At 37.6% G+C, this 15,985-nt stretch overlaps 1 protein-coding gene across 4 annotated transcripts in view; it reads right to left on the minus strand.

Annotated features, from left to right (window-relative positions):
- SLC41A2 (solute carrier family 41 member 2) overlaps positions 1-15,985 on the minus strand; it is a 73,641-nt gene that overhangs the window by 38,018 nt on the left and 19,638 nt on the right. For all 4 annotated transcript variants that reach the window (XM_081129544.1, XM_081129546.1, XM_081129543.1 and 1 more), the window contains exons 2-4: positions 13,364-14,088; positions 9,352-9,459; positions 3,156-3,227 (exon numbers count right to left, since the gene is read on the minus strand). In XM_081129544.1, coding sequence (XP_080985670.1) covers positions 3,156-3,227; positions 9,352-9,459; positions 13,364-13,918 — 735 coding nt within the window. In that variant the 5' untranslated portion in view covers positions 13,919-14,088. The remainder of the gene's footprint in view (positions 1-3,155; positions 3,228-9,351; positions 9,460-13,363; positions 14,089-15,985) is intronic.

Consider the following 15,985-nt stretch of genomic DNA (forward strand, 5'->3'; position numbering starts at 1 on the left):
GACTGGATTTTATAATACAATGATAAGAGTTTGCCTCCTGGCTATACCACTTAATCTTGTGGCAAATTATTCATATTCAGGTATTCAAGAACTATTAATTTAGCATCTGTTATGTACCAGGCACAATGCTTGGTGTTGGGCTATAACAGTGGTCAAAACAGGTTTAATCCCTGTTCTCACAGAGCTCTTGGTCGGTGGGAGAGACAGACATTAAGCAATAACCTTACATATAATCCAATCATTATTAATGTTATAAAATCTTTAGCTCCTAGTCTGAAGAATGACAATAATATTGAACCTGAAAGGGTTATTTGAGATTTAAATGAATTACATTAATATACAAAGTGCTCCCCACAGTGGTGGCACTAAGCAACACTCAAAAAAACACAGAGAAAAACAGTAACTGAAAAAAGTGACTGGGAACTCTTAGAATTGTATTAGTAGAATGTCAGAACTAAAAGAAACCCTTAAGGAATCATCTGGTTTACTGATTCTTAACAGTCTTTGTGTCATGGACTCCTGACAATCTGGCGAAAATTTTATAGCGATTCAGCATTTTGAGTAGTATTTCTGGGTGCTCACGGAACCTCCAAAGCTAATCCATGTACTGGAATCCAGGGCTATAGGTTAAAAAAAAAGTCTAATCCTGTCATACAGTAAATTAACAGAAGAGCCAGGGCTAGCATGTCCAGGTAACCTAGATTCCAGCCCCATGATCTCCCATCAGCTCCTCCTGTTCATGTCACCCACAGATTCAGAGCTGAGATGCAAGTGGTCAGCATCATTATGGCTGCACCAGCTGTTAAAATAGGTCAGCATTTCACACTGGTGAGTTAATAATATGTAAAAGCAGTAAAATCAATTCCTAATGTTAATTCTAGCACTGTGATTCCAAGGTTTTTCATGGAAATAAAATACAGAGCTAGGGAGCCTATGGCAGACTTGCTGGCATATGCATAGGTAGGTAGGTAGATAGGTAGGTAGGTAGGTAGATAGGTAGGTAGGTAGGTAGGTAGGTAGGTAGGTAGATAGATAGGTAGATAGGTAGGTAGGTAGGTAGATGATAGATAGATAGATGATAGATAGATGATAGATAGATGATAGATAGATAGATGATAGATAGATAGATAGATAGATAGATAGATAGATAGATAGATAGATAGATAGATAGATAGATAGGGTAGATAGATAGATAGATAGATAGATAGATAGATAGATAGATAGATAGATAGATAGATAGATAGATAGATAGATAGATAGATAGATAGATAGATAGATAGATAGATAGATAGATAGGGAAATGGAAGCCCACAGCTGAGATGAGAAAGTCCTAGTCCGTAAATCTGCAAAAGAAATGCCTAACTGTACCCAAGAGAAGAGCTAAATTTGGGTTCCAGGAGTAGCTGGGGAGGTGAATGGAGGCCACAGGCCTAACTAGACTGAATGCAAGGCACATCCCTCCTGGTGAGGTAAGGGCCCTTCAATGGGACTGGGAACTTTGCTTTATTCGGCAATTTGGTACAGGGTGGTCAAGGCGGCCACCCTGTACCACTGTTAAGAAACCTGTTAACACGTAATCTGCTTGGGATCCCAGTAAGCAGTCAGGAAAGCTGATGAGAGCATGTACCTGCTCTGGCCTTTCCAGCCTCCCCTGCCTCATAGCCAGTCGGTGAGCCCAGCCCTTTCCCTTCCCCCGCTCATCTCCTTCACAGGCTTTAGCAGATAAAGCCTCGGAGAGAGCACAGCCCCCCCACCTGACCTCCTCTCCTCTCTTCTGCTTCTCTCCGCAGGTGCCTGGGCTCCCACCAGCTGCTGCCTCACTGGCTGGCACCAACTGTGTCCTGGGGAGCCTGTGTGGGGCTCCCTGTTTCTCATACATCCTTGGTGGAGTGAGACAGACAGACACAGGCTTCAGGCCACGGCAACTAGGACCAGTGAGTCCCCAGACATCTCTGGCTCCCATCCTGACCACCAGTTGCAGGAAGAGAGGCGGACAAGGAACTCAGACTGAGTGGAAGGAAAAATTAAAAGCTAAGATGGGATTAGACTGATTTGATGAATAATTTATACTACAACTCATACTATTTGGTAAGAGTTCAGGATATTTAAAAAATAAAAAACTTATTTTCAAATTTTTATTTGTAGATGAATGTATACTATACATTAGTAGTCTAGTGGTGGTTAGTGTGTATTCTGAATATCATCCCTGCATGGATTTCTAGTTTTGAGCTGAAAAGGACCACAGACATTGCTAATGCAATACTGCAACTTAAAAGAAGAGGAAATGTAGTCCAGAAAGGTTAAGTGAGTTAACAAAGGTTATACAGCTGGTTAAAGTTAGGGCTGAAATTAAAGAGTAGATGCCAGATTTTCTTATCTCCAGCCCGTGATCTTCGTAGTTGCAGGGATTTTTTTTTAACTCTACTGTCTAAAAATTCCTTTCTTTGCCTTTGAAATACGAATTTGAATTACTTTTCTGCAACCATGTTTTCAACATTATGTCCCAGTTGACCTATTATTAAAATAAGTAAGCATTTCCTAAGCTCACACTTGCTAGTTACTAGGGGGCTGCATTCTTGTGTCTCTGGAGATACAAGAAGGTGGTGGCAGAGGAAGAGTGATTCTCCTGAGATTGAAGAACTGTAGATAATTTATATATAATTCATGGTTTAGTGTATATGTAATTGACAATTTAATGTGCGCATTTACATCAGCACTAATTAACATTGACAAGGAAAATTCAGCTTAAACAAACATCTGATCATACTATATAAAAAGAACTAAGTTTAATTATTAAATAAGAGGATTTCTGTAAAAAAAATCAAAGTAGAAAAATAGCACCTAAGCAATGAAGTGCTAAATATTTATTTGTATGGGTATTAACTCAAATTCGGGCTCTACTACACTTATGAGAGAAAATATTTTGTATATTTACCTATATTTGTATATGATATATTTCTCATATTTAGAAGAACACGATCAATTTCTAGAGAAAAAAAACTTGCAAAATCATGGATATTATTCTATATCTTTCTCACAGTACTAAATTATCGTTTTGGGTCCCTTGAAACAATTAAATGGTAGCCTTAACTAAAATTTATTACATTCTTAGAGATAACACTCAAGATCTATAAACATATATGTGTATCACTTACCTGTTTTAAAGCCAAGTTGCCAATTATTAGGTTCCACTTTTCAATGGGTGAATCCATCTTCCCAATATTTACCTGTTAAGGTGGATATTTTCATGTGTCACTGAATAATCTATATGTGCTCTATTCTGTTTAAATAGCCTGTGAAGTCTTAAAGCCAAAGATAATTCTTTAGTAAATCTGATAAGCTCACACTGCACTCCAAATATAATTCTGAATTCACTACTAGTTTTACGTATGACATTCAGCTTGCCTGAACTGTGTAAGACATTTTTTTTGCTTAATTACTAGCTCACAAGAACTAGTATAGCTAGTACTATCCAACTGCCCAGTTATTTTACAAACACCATCAACTGCATCCTAACATGACAAATTTTGTGTATTTCAGCCTAGTATAAATACATAATTTTGAGCTGCTAGCATCTAATTCTACATCATGAAACTAATGTAATTTGAGGAATTGACCAAAAAACCCAGATATAAACAAATCATGTATACGTACATAATTTATATTTGAGTCATGACTAACCGTTAATAAAAATTTGTTCAGTTCAATATGATTTTGGTCATGTAGCTCAGAATTAAAGTTTATACATCTTTCTGCTAAATGGAAGAATACACTCCAAAAATATTATTATTCACATATTTAATTATGCGATAAGCCAAATCATACTCCTCAACCACTAAGGCTTCAAAAAATGTATATCCAAATCTGACAAGTTTTTCTAATGCAGTATTTTGGGAAACAAATGGAGCAATCATTATTAAAAATACAATACTGAGCCAGGTTTCAATTATTCATATTTGCTTGTTCATGGAAGACAGGTGAATGGGTAAAGTGGAAAATATAGATGTCCCCCAAAAATGTATACATACACCTTGAATAATTATAAAGGCAGTGTTTATTAAAATACATTTCATTTTCGAAATTGAGTTATCAGCTGTTAAAGTGTATACGTTTTTTGGGGACACCCTGTACATAAGGGTTATTATTTATGGGTAGTGTTAACTATGGTCAAACTGGGGTTTAGCTCACTGGCCTCAGACCACGAGGTTAAGTGCGGCATCAACATTTCCTGTATCAATCTAGAAAGCAGGTCCTGTTCTCCAACTTCACTCTGGACCGTAGTCTCAAAGTATCCAGCAAATGCAAATATTAATGTTTCTCAGTGTTTTGGAAAAATTATTCATGCTGTCTTCATTTGTATACTTCTTCTTCTAAGCCTGGAAATCTGAATTATTAAAACTGTTATTTGGAACTTTAATTTTTCTTTATTGAGCTACAATTTGAATTGAAAGTCTAACTTAAGGATAGAGGTTTTGCCAACTTCTTCACATCCCTCCACTGAAATGTAAGCTCAGCGAAGGCAGGAACAATTTCTGTTTTGTTTGTTGCGGATCCCCTAGCACAGAGAAGTGCTGGGCATATAGTTAGGACTCAAAAATAGTTTTTAAATTAACGGATTTAAAAGGTAGAATGTTACAAAATAATTCCAGAGAATCAGGAGTTCTCTGAGAAGAGGTTCGAGGCAACAGAAATCAATTTTGCCTACAGTGGAAAAGCGCTCATCGAATTGTGTTTGGCAATTTGCTTCTGGGAAATAGTTTTACAGGCTTTTTAAAAAGATACTATTTTTAGGACAGTGGATACCATTTTGACTCTTTTATGTCTAGCATTTAGAAGTAGAAAATTTAGGCCTCAGGTAACAGAACTTAAACCCAGCAACATACAGAATACCACTGTACTTGGCTTATTTTCCAATTACGTACTACTATTATGTATCTGTAACAGTATCTACTATAATATATATCTACTATTGAAAAGATAAAAATCCAGGAAAATTATTCAAGTTAATAATACCTTTATACATAAAACATATCCTCAGGTAAGGATTAATATGAACAGACAAGCAAACATGACCAGACATTTGAGGAAAACATCTAATATAAACTATATATGCCAAAACAACTAGAGCTCAAATATAAAAGAGTAAATCCACCTTGATTCCATTTTAATGGGAATGTGATTCAATTTTAGATATGTTTTCTTTGAGATAAGCTAGCCAAAATTTCAGTTTTCCTGGCAAAGTTATCAAGTTGCTTAATGCTTGCAATGCTTAACTATATTTATCAGAACAAAGTTCATTTTCCAACAAAATCAAACTAAAGCCACCTTTTAACTCTTATTCTAATAACCTTCTCCCTTAAATGTTGCTGCTTTTGTTTTTCAAGACCTCTCCTGCCAAAAAGCCTCTTGGATCGGGTTCTACCTAGGTGATCTACCAGTACTTAAAACATAACGCATGTATATTGCTCTGGCCGGGTAGCTCAGCTGGTTAGAGTGTCGACCTGATATGCCGAGGTTGTGGGTTTGAACCCCCGTCAGGGCACATATAAGAATCAACCAAGGAATGTATAAATAAGTGGAACAGCAAATTGATGTTTCTCTCTCTCTTTTTCTCCCTCCCCCCCTTCCTCTCCCTCTAAAAATAAGTAAATAACATTTAAAAAAACACAAAACATAATGCATATGACAGATAGAATACATATATATATATAATTAACTCTGAAAACATTAGTAAAACTAAAGAACAGTTTTGTTTTGTTTAAGACAAAAGCTAAAGGTATAGTGGAAGAACATTCCAGCCGGATGCCAAATGGCCAAGTGTTCGAATCAATATTCAGTGACACCAAACGTTACCATATATAATGAGTTTCTGGGATACTAGAAAAATATGAAATTTAACCAAATTTTTAAATTGTATTACCATTTTATTATTAAATTTTCTAGAAATAATTTCTTAGCACTGAGATCTGCTAGATTGATCCTGTGGTCACCTGACTTCATATTTTCAATACTATATAGATGCTCACTTTCAAACGAAGTCATTAGTGAATCAAGACTGTCTGGAGCTAGTTTTGCCAATCTAGATACTGCTGAGAATGATGGTGTTACCAAATTATTAGGCTTCATTTTCTCTCACGTAATATTTGATAAAAGACTTATCTCCTCTTTAATTCCTAGGCTTGAAGATTTGGTTGATAGTGATGATGCAGTTTCATTGAAATAATTTCATAAACTAAGCCTTTGCACATTGCTTGATGATGATGCTTTCTAAATATTTTCAGATGAGTCTAAGATTGTTGCCCTAATTTATATTTTTAAATTTATTTTAATATTTTTACACATACTGCTTCACATGAGCACCTGAGAAAAACTCATCTTTTAAACTTTGAATCTACAAGTGTAATGGAGCAATATAACTGGCTTCCAAGACACACACACACACACACACACAGAATTTCCATCTAAATCTCAGCTTTTGTTGCATTCATACCAATTTTAGTACCTTCCCAAGAGTAGAATGACAGGACTTCTATAGCAGATACCATGTAAAAAATACTTGTATGTTTCAAGGTACATCTATCTGTTTGGCTACTTAAGAAAGTTCTAGTTAAAAAAAATGCATTCTCTGTAAGCAGCCACAGGTATATTATTAATAAGTTCTATTATTGTTACCTTCAGACTACAATATTAAGACTATTTTGTTCAAGCAACCCTTTTTAATATATATCTTCTCTCCATCTTATTTTAATATCTTGCAGAAGTACATCACAAGGCAGGGTCAAAAGCTCTTCTATGTCATGTAATTTTTCTTAGAGAATTCCTTCACTCCCAGAATCTAGAATCAGTAGTACTCTAACTCGGATAAGAGAGGCCCTGTCTCTGAGACCCATGGCTTAGAAAGCCCCAGTTTGGCCCTACTTTGGCTCTGCCCCACCACACAGGGTGAGGGGTGCATAGGGCCCAAGTGATGTGTCCACTTTCAAACTGTACCTCAACCCCTTCTAGGCCGTGCTCCAGATACCTGGGACCACAGAATTCCCTGACCAAATGGCCTGGAGTCCAATGCCAGGGCCTCTTCCAGAAGTCAATCCTGGAGGCAGACCATGTCACCCAGTTGGGTGCATGCCCAAACCAAGGTGTGTGATTACAACAATTACAATGATTATATGCAAAATTATAGGCTAGACTAAAGTGAATTTAGCCAAGTAAATCTAGTCTATGAGGTCTGGCTCCACCTTAATGACTAGCTGATATCTCCCAACATCATCGCTAGCTCATCAACCTACAGAGATAAGCAAGAGGATTATATCCATAAATAGTCATTTTTAAAATTATGAATGTCAAAATATTTTAAATACCAAGTACCAAAAATATTGTGTATGGGTGCTAAGACCAAGGCCTCAGGAGAGCACCCCTACAATGCAGAGGAGGCTCTTAGGTCTTTGTTACTGCTATTATTGACTGGTTTTATAAACTTTGACACGGGTGTCCTGTGCAGGTAAAAGGGATTGTTCTGGAATGTGGCCTATTCCATTATGTACTAGCTCAGGAAAGTTACTCAACTGTTCTAAGCCTCAGTTCCTTCTCTGTAGACCAGGAATAACAGGGCTTATTTCACAGGGTTGTTGTAAGATATCCTTGTAAAGCAGCTAGCACAGACCCGGCACATTCTGGGCACTCACTAATACCCAATATTTCATTATCATCCTGGGCAGAGTATGGCTACGTGACTTTTTATATATAAGGATGGGGCTTAGAAAGTGCCATAAGGCACATGTAGCATTTCCTCCTAACTGAGCAAGCCAATAATGTTAATAAAACATTACTTAATGCATTTCCTTTCCAAGCATGGTTGTACTCAAGAAACCTTAGGGAACTCAGAGTTGCCTGGGGGGAAAATGGGGAGATGGGAGGAGGGGGAGACTGCTCCCATTAGCATCAAAACTGTTGAGCTTCCACATCTTGGTTGCCTTTAAATACACAATAATTTTTCCTAGTTCATAGACAGATTCATTTGCTATAGCTTCTTTAAAGAAAAAAATACATATAAAAGGCACTGCCATTAGTAATATCCTCTGATGGCTTAGTTAATTTTTCTGACTGACATTCAATGGGCAGATGGCTCATCAAAGGGATAACCTGATCACTGCGCTCTCTCTGGAGCCTTCACCCACTCCTTTCCCCAGGCCTTTTCCTTTGCCTTTCTTCTAAGCTCCAGAGGCCCTTCTTTTGCCTAACTTGTTTCCTGGCCCACTTCTTCTATGGCTTACTTCTACTTCTGTGACTTTTTCAATTAACTTTTGTGTGTGTGTGTTTGTGGGGGAGGGGGGCGGCAATGGAACTAACTACATGCTTCTAACCATTACCTGGTCCCACAATGGTGAACACCCAAGGAATGTTGTAGTGATAAAATAACGTCCTTTTCAGCTTCTAAAAATGACTCAGGACCCAGCTAATGGCAGTATTTTCAAAAATGTTCAACCTTTGTAGATGACTACATTGAAATATGTATCTAAGGCCTTAAAAGTATGCATTTTTTTCTGAATGGTAATCATAGTCCTACAATCTGCCCAAAAGAAATAGGAATGCAAAAGCGTATACATAAGAATATTCATTACAACATCGTTTATAATAAACATTATAAAGAGCCTATCTATCCAATAATGGACGATGGGTTAAACTGTGGAAGAGCTATATTCCAGAAAAGTACACAGTCTATAAAATAATGGTATTGGTCTACAGTTATTGACATGGAAAGATGATCATGATGTATCTTATCTATCTTCAAATGGGTATCATGGATTATAAAAAAGAATTTGTAGGATTCTAATTCTCTTTTAGAACATACAGTATGCATCTGCACTGTGACATACCCACATATAAATGTATAGAAGGCTCTATACCAAAACACTAACAGTGATTATGTGCAGGTGAAGAATTTGGAGTAGTTTTAAGTTTTCTTCTTTGTATTTTTTCCCTTTTCTTTAGTTTTTACAATAAACATGTATTACTTTTATAATCACAAGTTTAAATATGAATCATCCACTGAATCATAAAGAATCTCAATATCTGACTTGTCCCATGTCTTGAGCATTGATGATACCTGCCAGATGCCGTGGAATTAAAGGAGGCAAGTACACTACTACTTCTCAGGGAAAAGGAAGGCCTATAATTTCCAGATCAGACAACCCAGAGGACTCTCAGGGTATCATATCAGGCAGAAATACTCAGCATAGCACTAAGGTCCAGAAATTTGTCAGAAAGACAGGAAAAAAATGTTTCCGGATACACATTCACCATAACAGAAACAGCACAGAGAACGTACAGACTTTGAGGTAGGAGAAAACTTACTGCAGTGGACAACCTAGATGCCAATGTCATTTCCAAGTTCCCTTTGAGACCAAGTAGTGCAGGAACTAAAATGAAAACTTCTGTTACTTTTTTGAACACCTCCCAGTGCTGTAAGAAAAGAAAAAAAAAAAGAATTTTCTCACTTTTTAAAAAACATTTTAGAACAAAGACATTTCAAAAAATCTCAGCCTTTTTTCCAATGCTGCATTTACATTTTGAATGACAACACAAGTCATTTAATCAGGGAACACTCAGCTTAAATCCATTCTCCAGAGCTCTGAAGCCTTGAGTTTCTCTAGAAGATCCTGAGAGTTGAGAGTGACAACTGATAGTCACTACATCCCCAGATACATCTAGCTTGCTACACACTCTACCGCTTAGTTTACGTTACCCCTTTATGATGGCAAGAGTTAATATAATTCATGGTTAAGAGCACAGACTCAAGAACGAGACGACATGGGTTGGAATCTTGGTTCCAACACTATTTACAACAACCCCACAGGAAAATTACAGTTAATATTGTTATCTAATTTCACGAATGAAGAAATAAAGATTCAGAGAAGTTAAATGATTTTCCCAAGGTCAAAAGATGAGACCCAGAATTGACCTCAGGGGTTCTGAGTCATCCATGTTCTGGTCCCAATTTTAGGGTTTGAGGCAAAAGGTTGCAGAGCATAAGATCATAAAAAGAGCAATAAATTGCAAATTAGAAAATATGTGATTCTAGGACTGGATCTTTCATAACCTGACTGCACGATCCCAGATGAGTTATGTATCTTTCTGATCTCAGTTTCTTCATCTATGAAATGAAGATACGATCTGCCCTGTCTAGACCTTTGGGAAATACCATGATAATGAAAATAACAAACATTAAAGTAATTTATGAACTGAAAAGACCATACAAATCACTTAGTAACACAAAGTGCTATTTTACAAATGCTACTAAGAGGCGATTGTCTTAGTAAGAGGCTTTATAAACTAAGCATATTAATTTATGCCAAAAAAAAAAATCAAGAACACAGCCATCATTACTACCAAGACAGATGAGGAAAGTAAAATTTAAATCCATCAGATGAAAGAAAAATTCAATTTGTCCCCAAAGTTTCCCTAGAGGTTGTTCCAAATAGGTGTAGAACTAGGGCCTAAAGAGAGTTTAGGAAATGTTTATCAGATCATTCTTTGGTAAAATCCTGGTTCAAAGGATTCGTAAGGGAAGCCCTCCCTTGCAAATAAAATTGAAAATAATTTCTAGTATATATATATATATATAAAAGATGGGCCTAAAATGGCACTGGAATTCCAGTAGCATCCTAGATTCCTTAAACTGTCAGAAAACTAACAAACATGTTTTTTGTCCACGTTTCATGTTGGGTTAGGAATTCTGCTGTACTAGTGATAATATGCGTCCTTCAGAGATGATGGTGTGATGGTGGTAATGATGATGACAACAATGAAAAATAAGAACACATAATAATAATAATAAATATTAATAATCAACATTCACTGATTGCTTACTATGTGCCAGGCACTGTTCTTTAGGCTTACTCATTTAATCTTCACAACAAACCTATAAGACCTGTATTTGAAGAAAGGGCCTGTGAGGAGGTGATGAAGGTTAACCAAGGTCATAAGGGTGGGGCCCTAATCCAACCGGCTAGTGCCCTTACAAGAAGTGTAAAAGGCACCACAGCTCTTTCTCTCCACCATGTGAGGACATACGGAGAAGAGAGCCATCTGCAAGCCTGGAAGAGAGCTCTCACCAGGAACTGAATAGGCAGGCACCTCGGTCTTGGACTTCCCAGCCTCCAGAACTGACAGAATAAAGGTCTGTTGTTTAAACCACTGCTAGATACATTGCTAGGGATGTAATGGTTAAAATAAAACAAAAAACTTAACAAAAGTAACACAAAAAGAAATAGAAAATTTTATTAGCCCAGTGACTTTTAAAGAAACTCAAGCTGTAATTAAAAATATTCCCACAAAGCTCGGCCAGGCATGGCTCAGAGGTTGAGTGTCAACCGAGGATCCAGGTGATCGGGGTTCGATTCCCAGTCAGGGCACATGCCCGGGTTGTGGGCTCGATCCCCAGTAAGGGGCGTGCAAGAGGCAGCTGATCAGTGACTCTCTCATCATCGATGTTTCTATCTCTCTCTCTCCCTCTCCTTTCCTCTCTCTGAAATCAATAAAGATATATTAAAAAAAAAATCCCATAAAAAGAACTGCAGGCCCAGATACCTTCATTAGGGAATTTTACCAAATACTTAAGGAAAAAATAATGTCAGTTACATAAAACTTAAAAAAGGATAGGAGGAGAAAATAGAACATTTTAAAATTCATTTATGAGACTAGCACTACCTAAATATGAAATCTGCCAGTGACATTATGAGGACAATTATAAGCTAATCTTTTATATGAACATAGATGCAAAAATTCTAAACAGAATATTAACCATCAGAATTTTATAAAAGGAACAATGAATCATGACCACATTATATTTATCCCAGAAATATAAGGATGGTTTAGTCAATATAATTCAACACAGCAACAAATAAAGAAGAAAAATCATATAATCTTATTGATAAACACAGAAAAAACACTTGATAAAATTCAACATCCAGTCACAATTTTAAGAAAAGAAACCATAGCAAACCAAAAAATGAAACCTCCTTAATCTCATAAAGAATATTACACAAATCAACAGCCAACCCCATGCTTCATGGGGAACCCCTGAAAGCCTACTCTCTAATCTGGAACAGGACGAGGTCGTCTGCTCTGCCACTTCTATTCTATACTACTTTGGAAGTCCTAGCCAGTACAGAACGGCAAGAAAAAGAATTAAAATGTATAAGATTTAGAAAGAGGTAAAACTGTCATTATTCACAGATGATAGGGTTATGATGAAGGAATTCCAAAAGAATTTACAGATAAATTACTAACATTAATAAGTGATTTTAGCCCTGGCCAGTGTGGCTTCAATTCCCTGTCAAGGGCACATACCTGGGTTGCAGGTTCGATCCCTGGCCCCGCAGCTGGAGACAACCAATCAATGTGTCTCTCTCATATCGACGTCTCTCTCTCTCTCTCTCCCCTCCACCCTCTCCCTCCCTCCCTTCCACTCTCTAAAAAAACATCAAGAAAAAAATATCCTCAGGTGAAGATTAAAAAACAAACAAAAAAAAGTGATTTCAGCAACTTGCTAGATACAAAATCAACACACACACTATAAAGTCCTTAGGGCTAGAGGTAATAAAGTTCATGAAATCATAAAAGGGACTTTTTCCAATATACATGTGCTGTTCTCTCAAACAGTATCAAGAAATAAGTACCTATAAAATTTTAAACGCATACACCTACCCTAATACCAGTTTTTTAAAAATCAGATGAAAATATTAGTATGAGAGTATGAAGATATATTTAAAAGGGTATCTACGGCAGCACCAGCACAGTGGAATGAATAATAAATTCTGGTCTATACATACAATGGAACATCAAGCACTCATTTTAAAATGCAGAATATCTTTGTTACTACTTTGGAAAGATGTCCAAGATGTATTATTAAGCAATGATGATACACTGCAGAAAAATATATATAGTATTTCCTTTTTATTTCTGAAAAAAAAAACACCTCTCTACAAATGTATATTCATATGCATAGAAAACTGCAAGCATATACAACAAACTCCTACCAAGGTAACCTCAGGAGGTGAAGAGAGTTTGGTCTGAAGATCAGGAATAGGGAAGACTTTTTACCTTTTATTTAACACTCTATATTGTTTGAACCCATTTGGGGGTAGCTTTATTACTGTGATACTTTATGAAGACTTACTTTATGGCCAGAATGAGACCATTCTCTTAGAACTTCGAAAATAAAACAAATAAGAAAACACCTACATAGAACAAATTCTCTACCAGAATCGGCATCAGTTCATTTTAAATCTAAAGTCTGAGATGCATAACCTTACATAAAGCACTTTGAACAACAAAGACGGTTAAGTGAAAGATGAAAACCCACCTGGACTATATCCAAAACCATGCCGGCAGAAACTGTTCCAAAACCAGCTAGCAAAAAAGGCACCAGGATCTGCAGTGCCATGACCCCGCTGGACTCCTTCGGTAATTTCTGGTTTGCTTCCACAATGACGTCTTCGTCACTGTCGCCGGATCCGTCTTCGGCCTGTAACATGGCAGTCGTTTCTGAAGTCTCCCCTCCATCACAGTAATTGTAGTTGGCATAGTCGTCGTACTTTTGGCTAAAGCTCGAAGGCGTGTGCCCGTTATTGCCGTGGAAAGGCTGCTCGGGGAAGCTGTGGTATTCCCCGTGTTGCTCTGGCCTAGTACTAAAAGTCTGTGCTGCGGGCGACAATCCGTCCTGCCAGACGCCGTTCGCCTTCTTGTGCCTGTCTTCCTGGGGTTTCTGGTAAACTACTGGAACCATGCTCAATAGTAAGTTTAAAAACTTATCAGATTGAATTGTATTTAACCTTAAAGTCCAGTCCACAAAACCTCCTCCACCGCTTGGACCACCACTTGTTTTATTAGTAACAGATTTTCCTTTACTATTAGTCATATTGTCATCGCAAAAGACCCTGTGCTCCTTAGATCTGAGGCTTCATGAACCATAGCAGATGGATCCAAACCACACGAACGCTGGTTTAAATTAAGATGCTGAATTCATTCTGTAGAAAATGACGTTTCCACTAATAAAAGATGTTCAGAAGTTCCACACAGGGATGGGATCTGGAAAAGAAAAAAAATAATTTTTAAAAATCAAATGAACTATCTTGATACTTAAGATTTTCATAGTTAAAGATATAAAAGACATATGTTCTTAAACCCTAAGACACTAACACTATACTTCATGGGCTTAACACGTAACTGCTTTGTGCCATACAACTGCTTTGTACGCAGAAATATAGTACCAGAGCCACTTTTTGTGCTCAATCTTGGTTTTAAGTTGTTCTTATCTTTGCATATTTTATGTAATTAATACCTATGTAAAGTCTTCAAGTCTCTGAGGTTCTACAGTAGACAAATTTCTTAAAGTGATAGCTTCCATTACTATAGAGAGGTCTCAGAATCAAACTGCTACAAGAAGTATATTATATTTTAAGCACATTACATAATAAACCATGTTACTTTATTTATATCTTAATAGATATTTTGTTATTAAATTATGAAGAGACAATGATAACGTCTGCCATAAAAACATGTGTTAAATATCTTAATACTGCACGGGGCACTTATTTCACATATAAAATTAAATTGGAGTCATATTTGTAGTTCTGACATAAAAAAAATTCGTTACAATTGATTTAGTAATATAATCCCTCCGTTATCTAGGAAATAACCAAAGTGAAAAGGGATTACAAATACTCATTTAACCCTCTACTGTGCAAGCCAACCAAAGGAAAGCTTGTAACGCACTGACCACTCAGTACCCTTCTCAAGGTCTGCTCGGATGCACGATTCCAGAGTAGGCCCCTGGCTGGCTGGCCAGTGACCAGGCTCTCTGAAGACTCCGAACTAAGAGACACAGACACATACATACTACATAGCTAGTTCCAGAGTGACGGGCACTGAAGCTGCAAGATCATGCCTCCCGCCCAGGTAGCCTGTTTGAACAGCTGCTGCCATAGCTACGCATGCCTGCGATGCTATCCATCACAATGGGTCTCAAGGCCTGCGGTGTTTCTCAGGAAACGGTGCTGACCGGACAATGGACAGAGGGCCCCAAGGCCTAGACGGACTGCCCACCCACCAGCTAGACTAGGAACTGTTGTTGCCAGGACTGCTGCTTTTAATGAAAATTATTATATCCTTAAATATTTGTTTTCGATGCCTTAGAATATCCATCTCGTCTCGGATAGGGGGATCTCTAACATGGAACGGCAGAGAGAAAAAGAAGAGGGGCTGCGTCGGGGACAAGTGGATGCTAAGGCGAGCTCCTCTATGTCATTGTCACACATCTGCCTTCTATCCCGCTTGTGATGATGGAGGGGTCTGGATATTCCTGCTAGGGAACACTGCCCAAACACAGAATCTAGGACCGCACACCCACTGACTCAGAATATCAATGTCTGAGACCTATAAATCTTTTCCTTTAAGCTCCCCAAGTGATGATGCTGCAGACTTCCTGTGGGCCTGCACTGAGAATCCAATGAGCAGGTTAAGTACCAGTTGCCAATTTTGGCCGCCTGCAGATTGGTATGTATACAGAGTAAGTCAGTGTTTAAAGAAAATCAGATGAATGGAAACAATGTCCGGGGGAAGCAGAGAAGAAACTAAGCAGTCCCAGAAAGAGAGATAAATAAGGCTAGTGAGCTGCCAGAGAACCTTCCACGTAATGAGAGGCTCAGCTGTATGTCTGGAACTTAGGAGATTCCCGGCCGCCCAAAATGAGTCTGATTGAGTGTCTTTTCCTTCAACCCACTCATCTCTTTTTAAATAGAGCATTTCTCTGCCTCAAAGACATCTTTAATCATACAAAATATAAAACAAACCTCAAAGCGATTGAGCTTTCAGACAAATCTATTCCACTGAAGGGCAAGTGATGGATGGAGGCAGTTCCTTCTTCAAGAATTCTTAGGTTGATCAAAATGGACATGCAGAGAAATGTAGATAAACCAGAAAGAAG

The sequence above is a fragment of the Miniopterus schreibersii genome (assembly GCF_964146895.1).
Source record: "Miniopterus schreibersii genome assembly, chromosome: 2".
NCBI classification, from domain to species: Eukaryota; Metazoa; Chordata; class Mammalia; order Chiroptera; family Miniopteridae; genus Miniopterus; species Miniopterus schreibersii.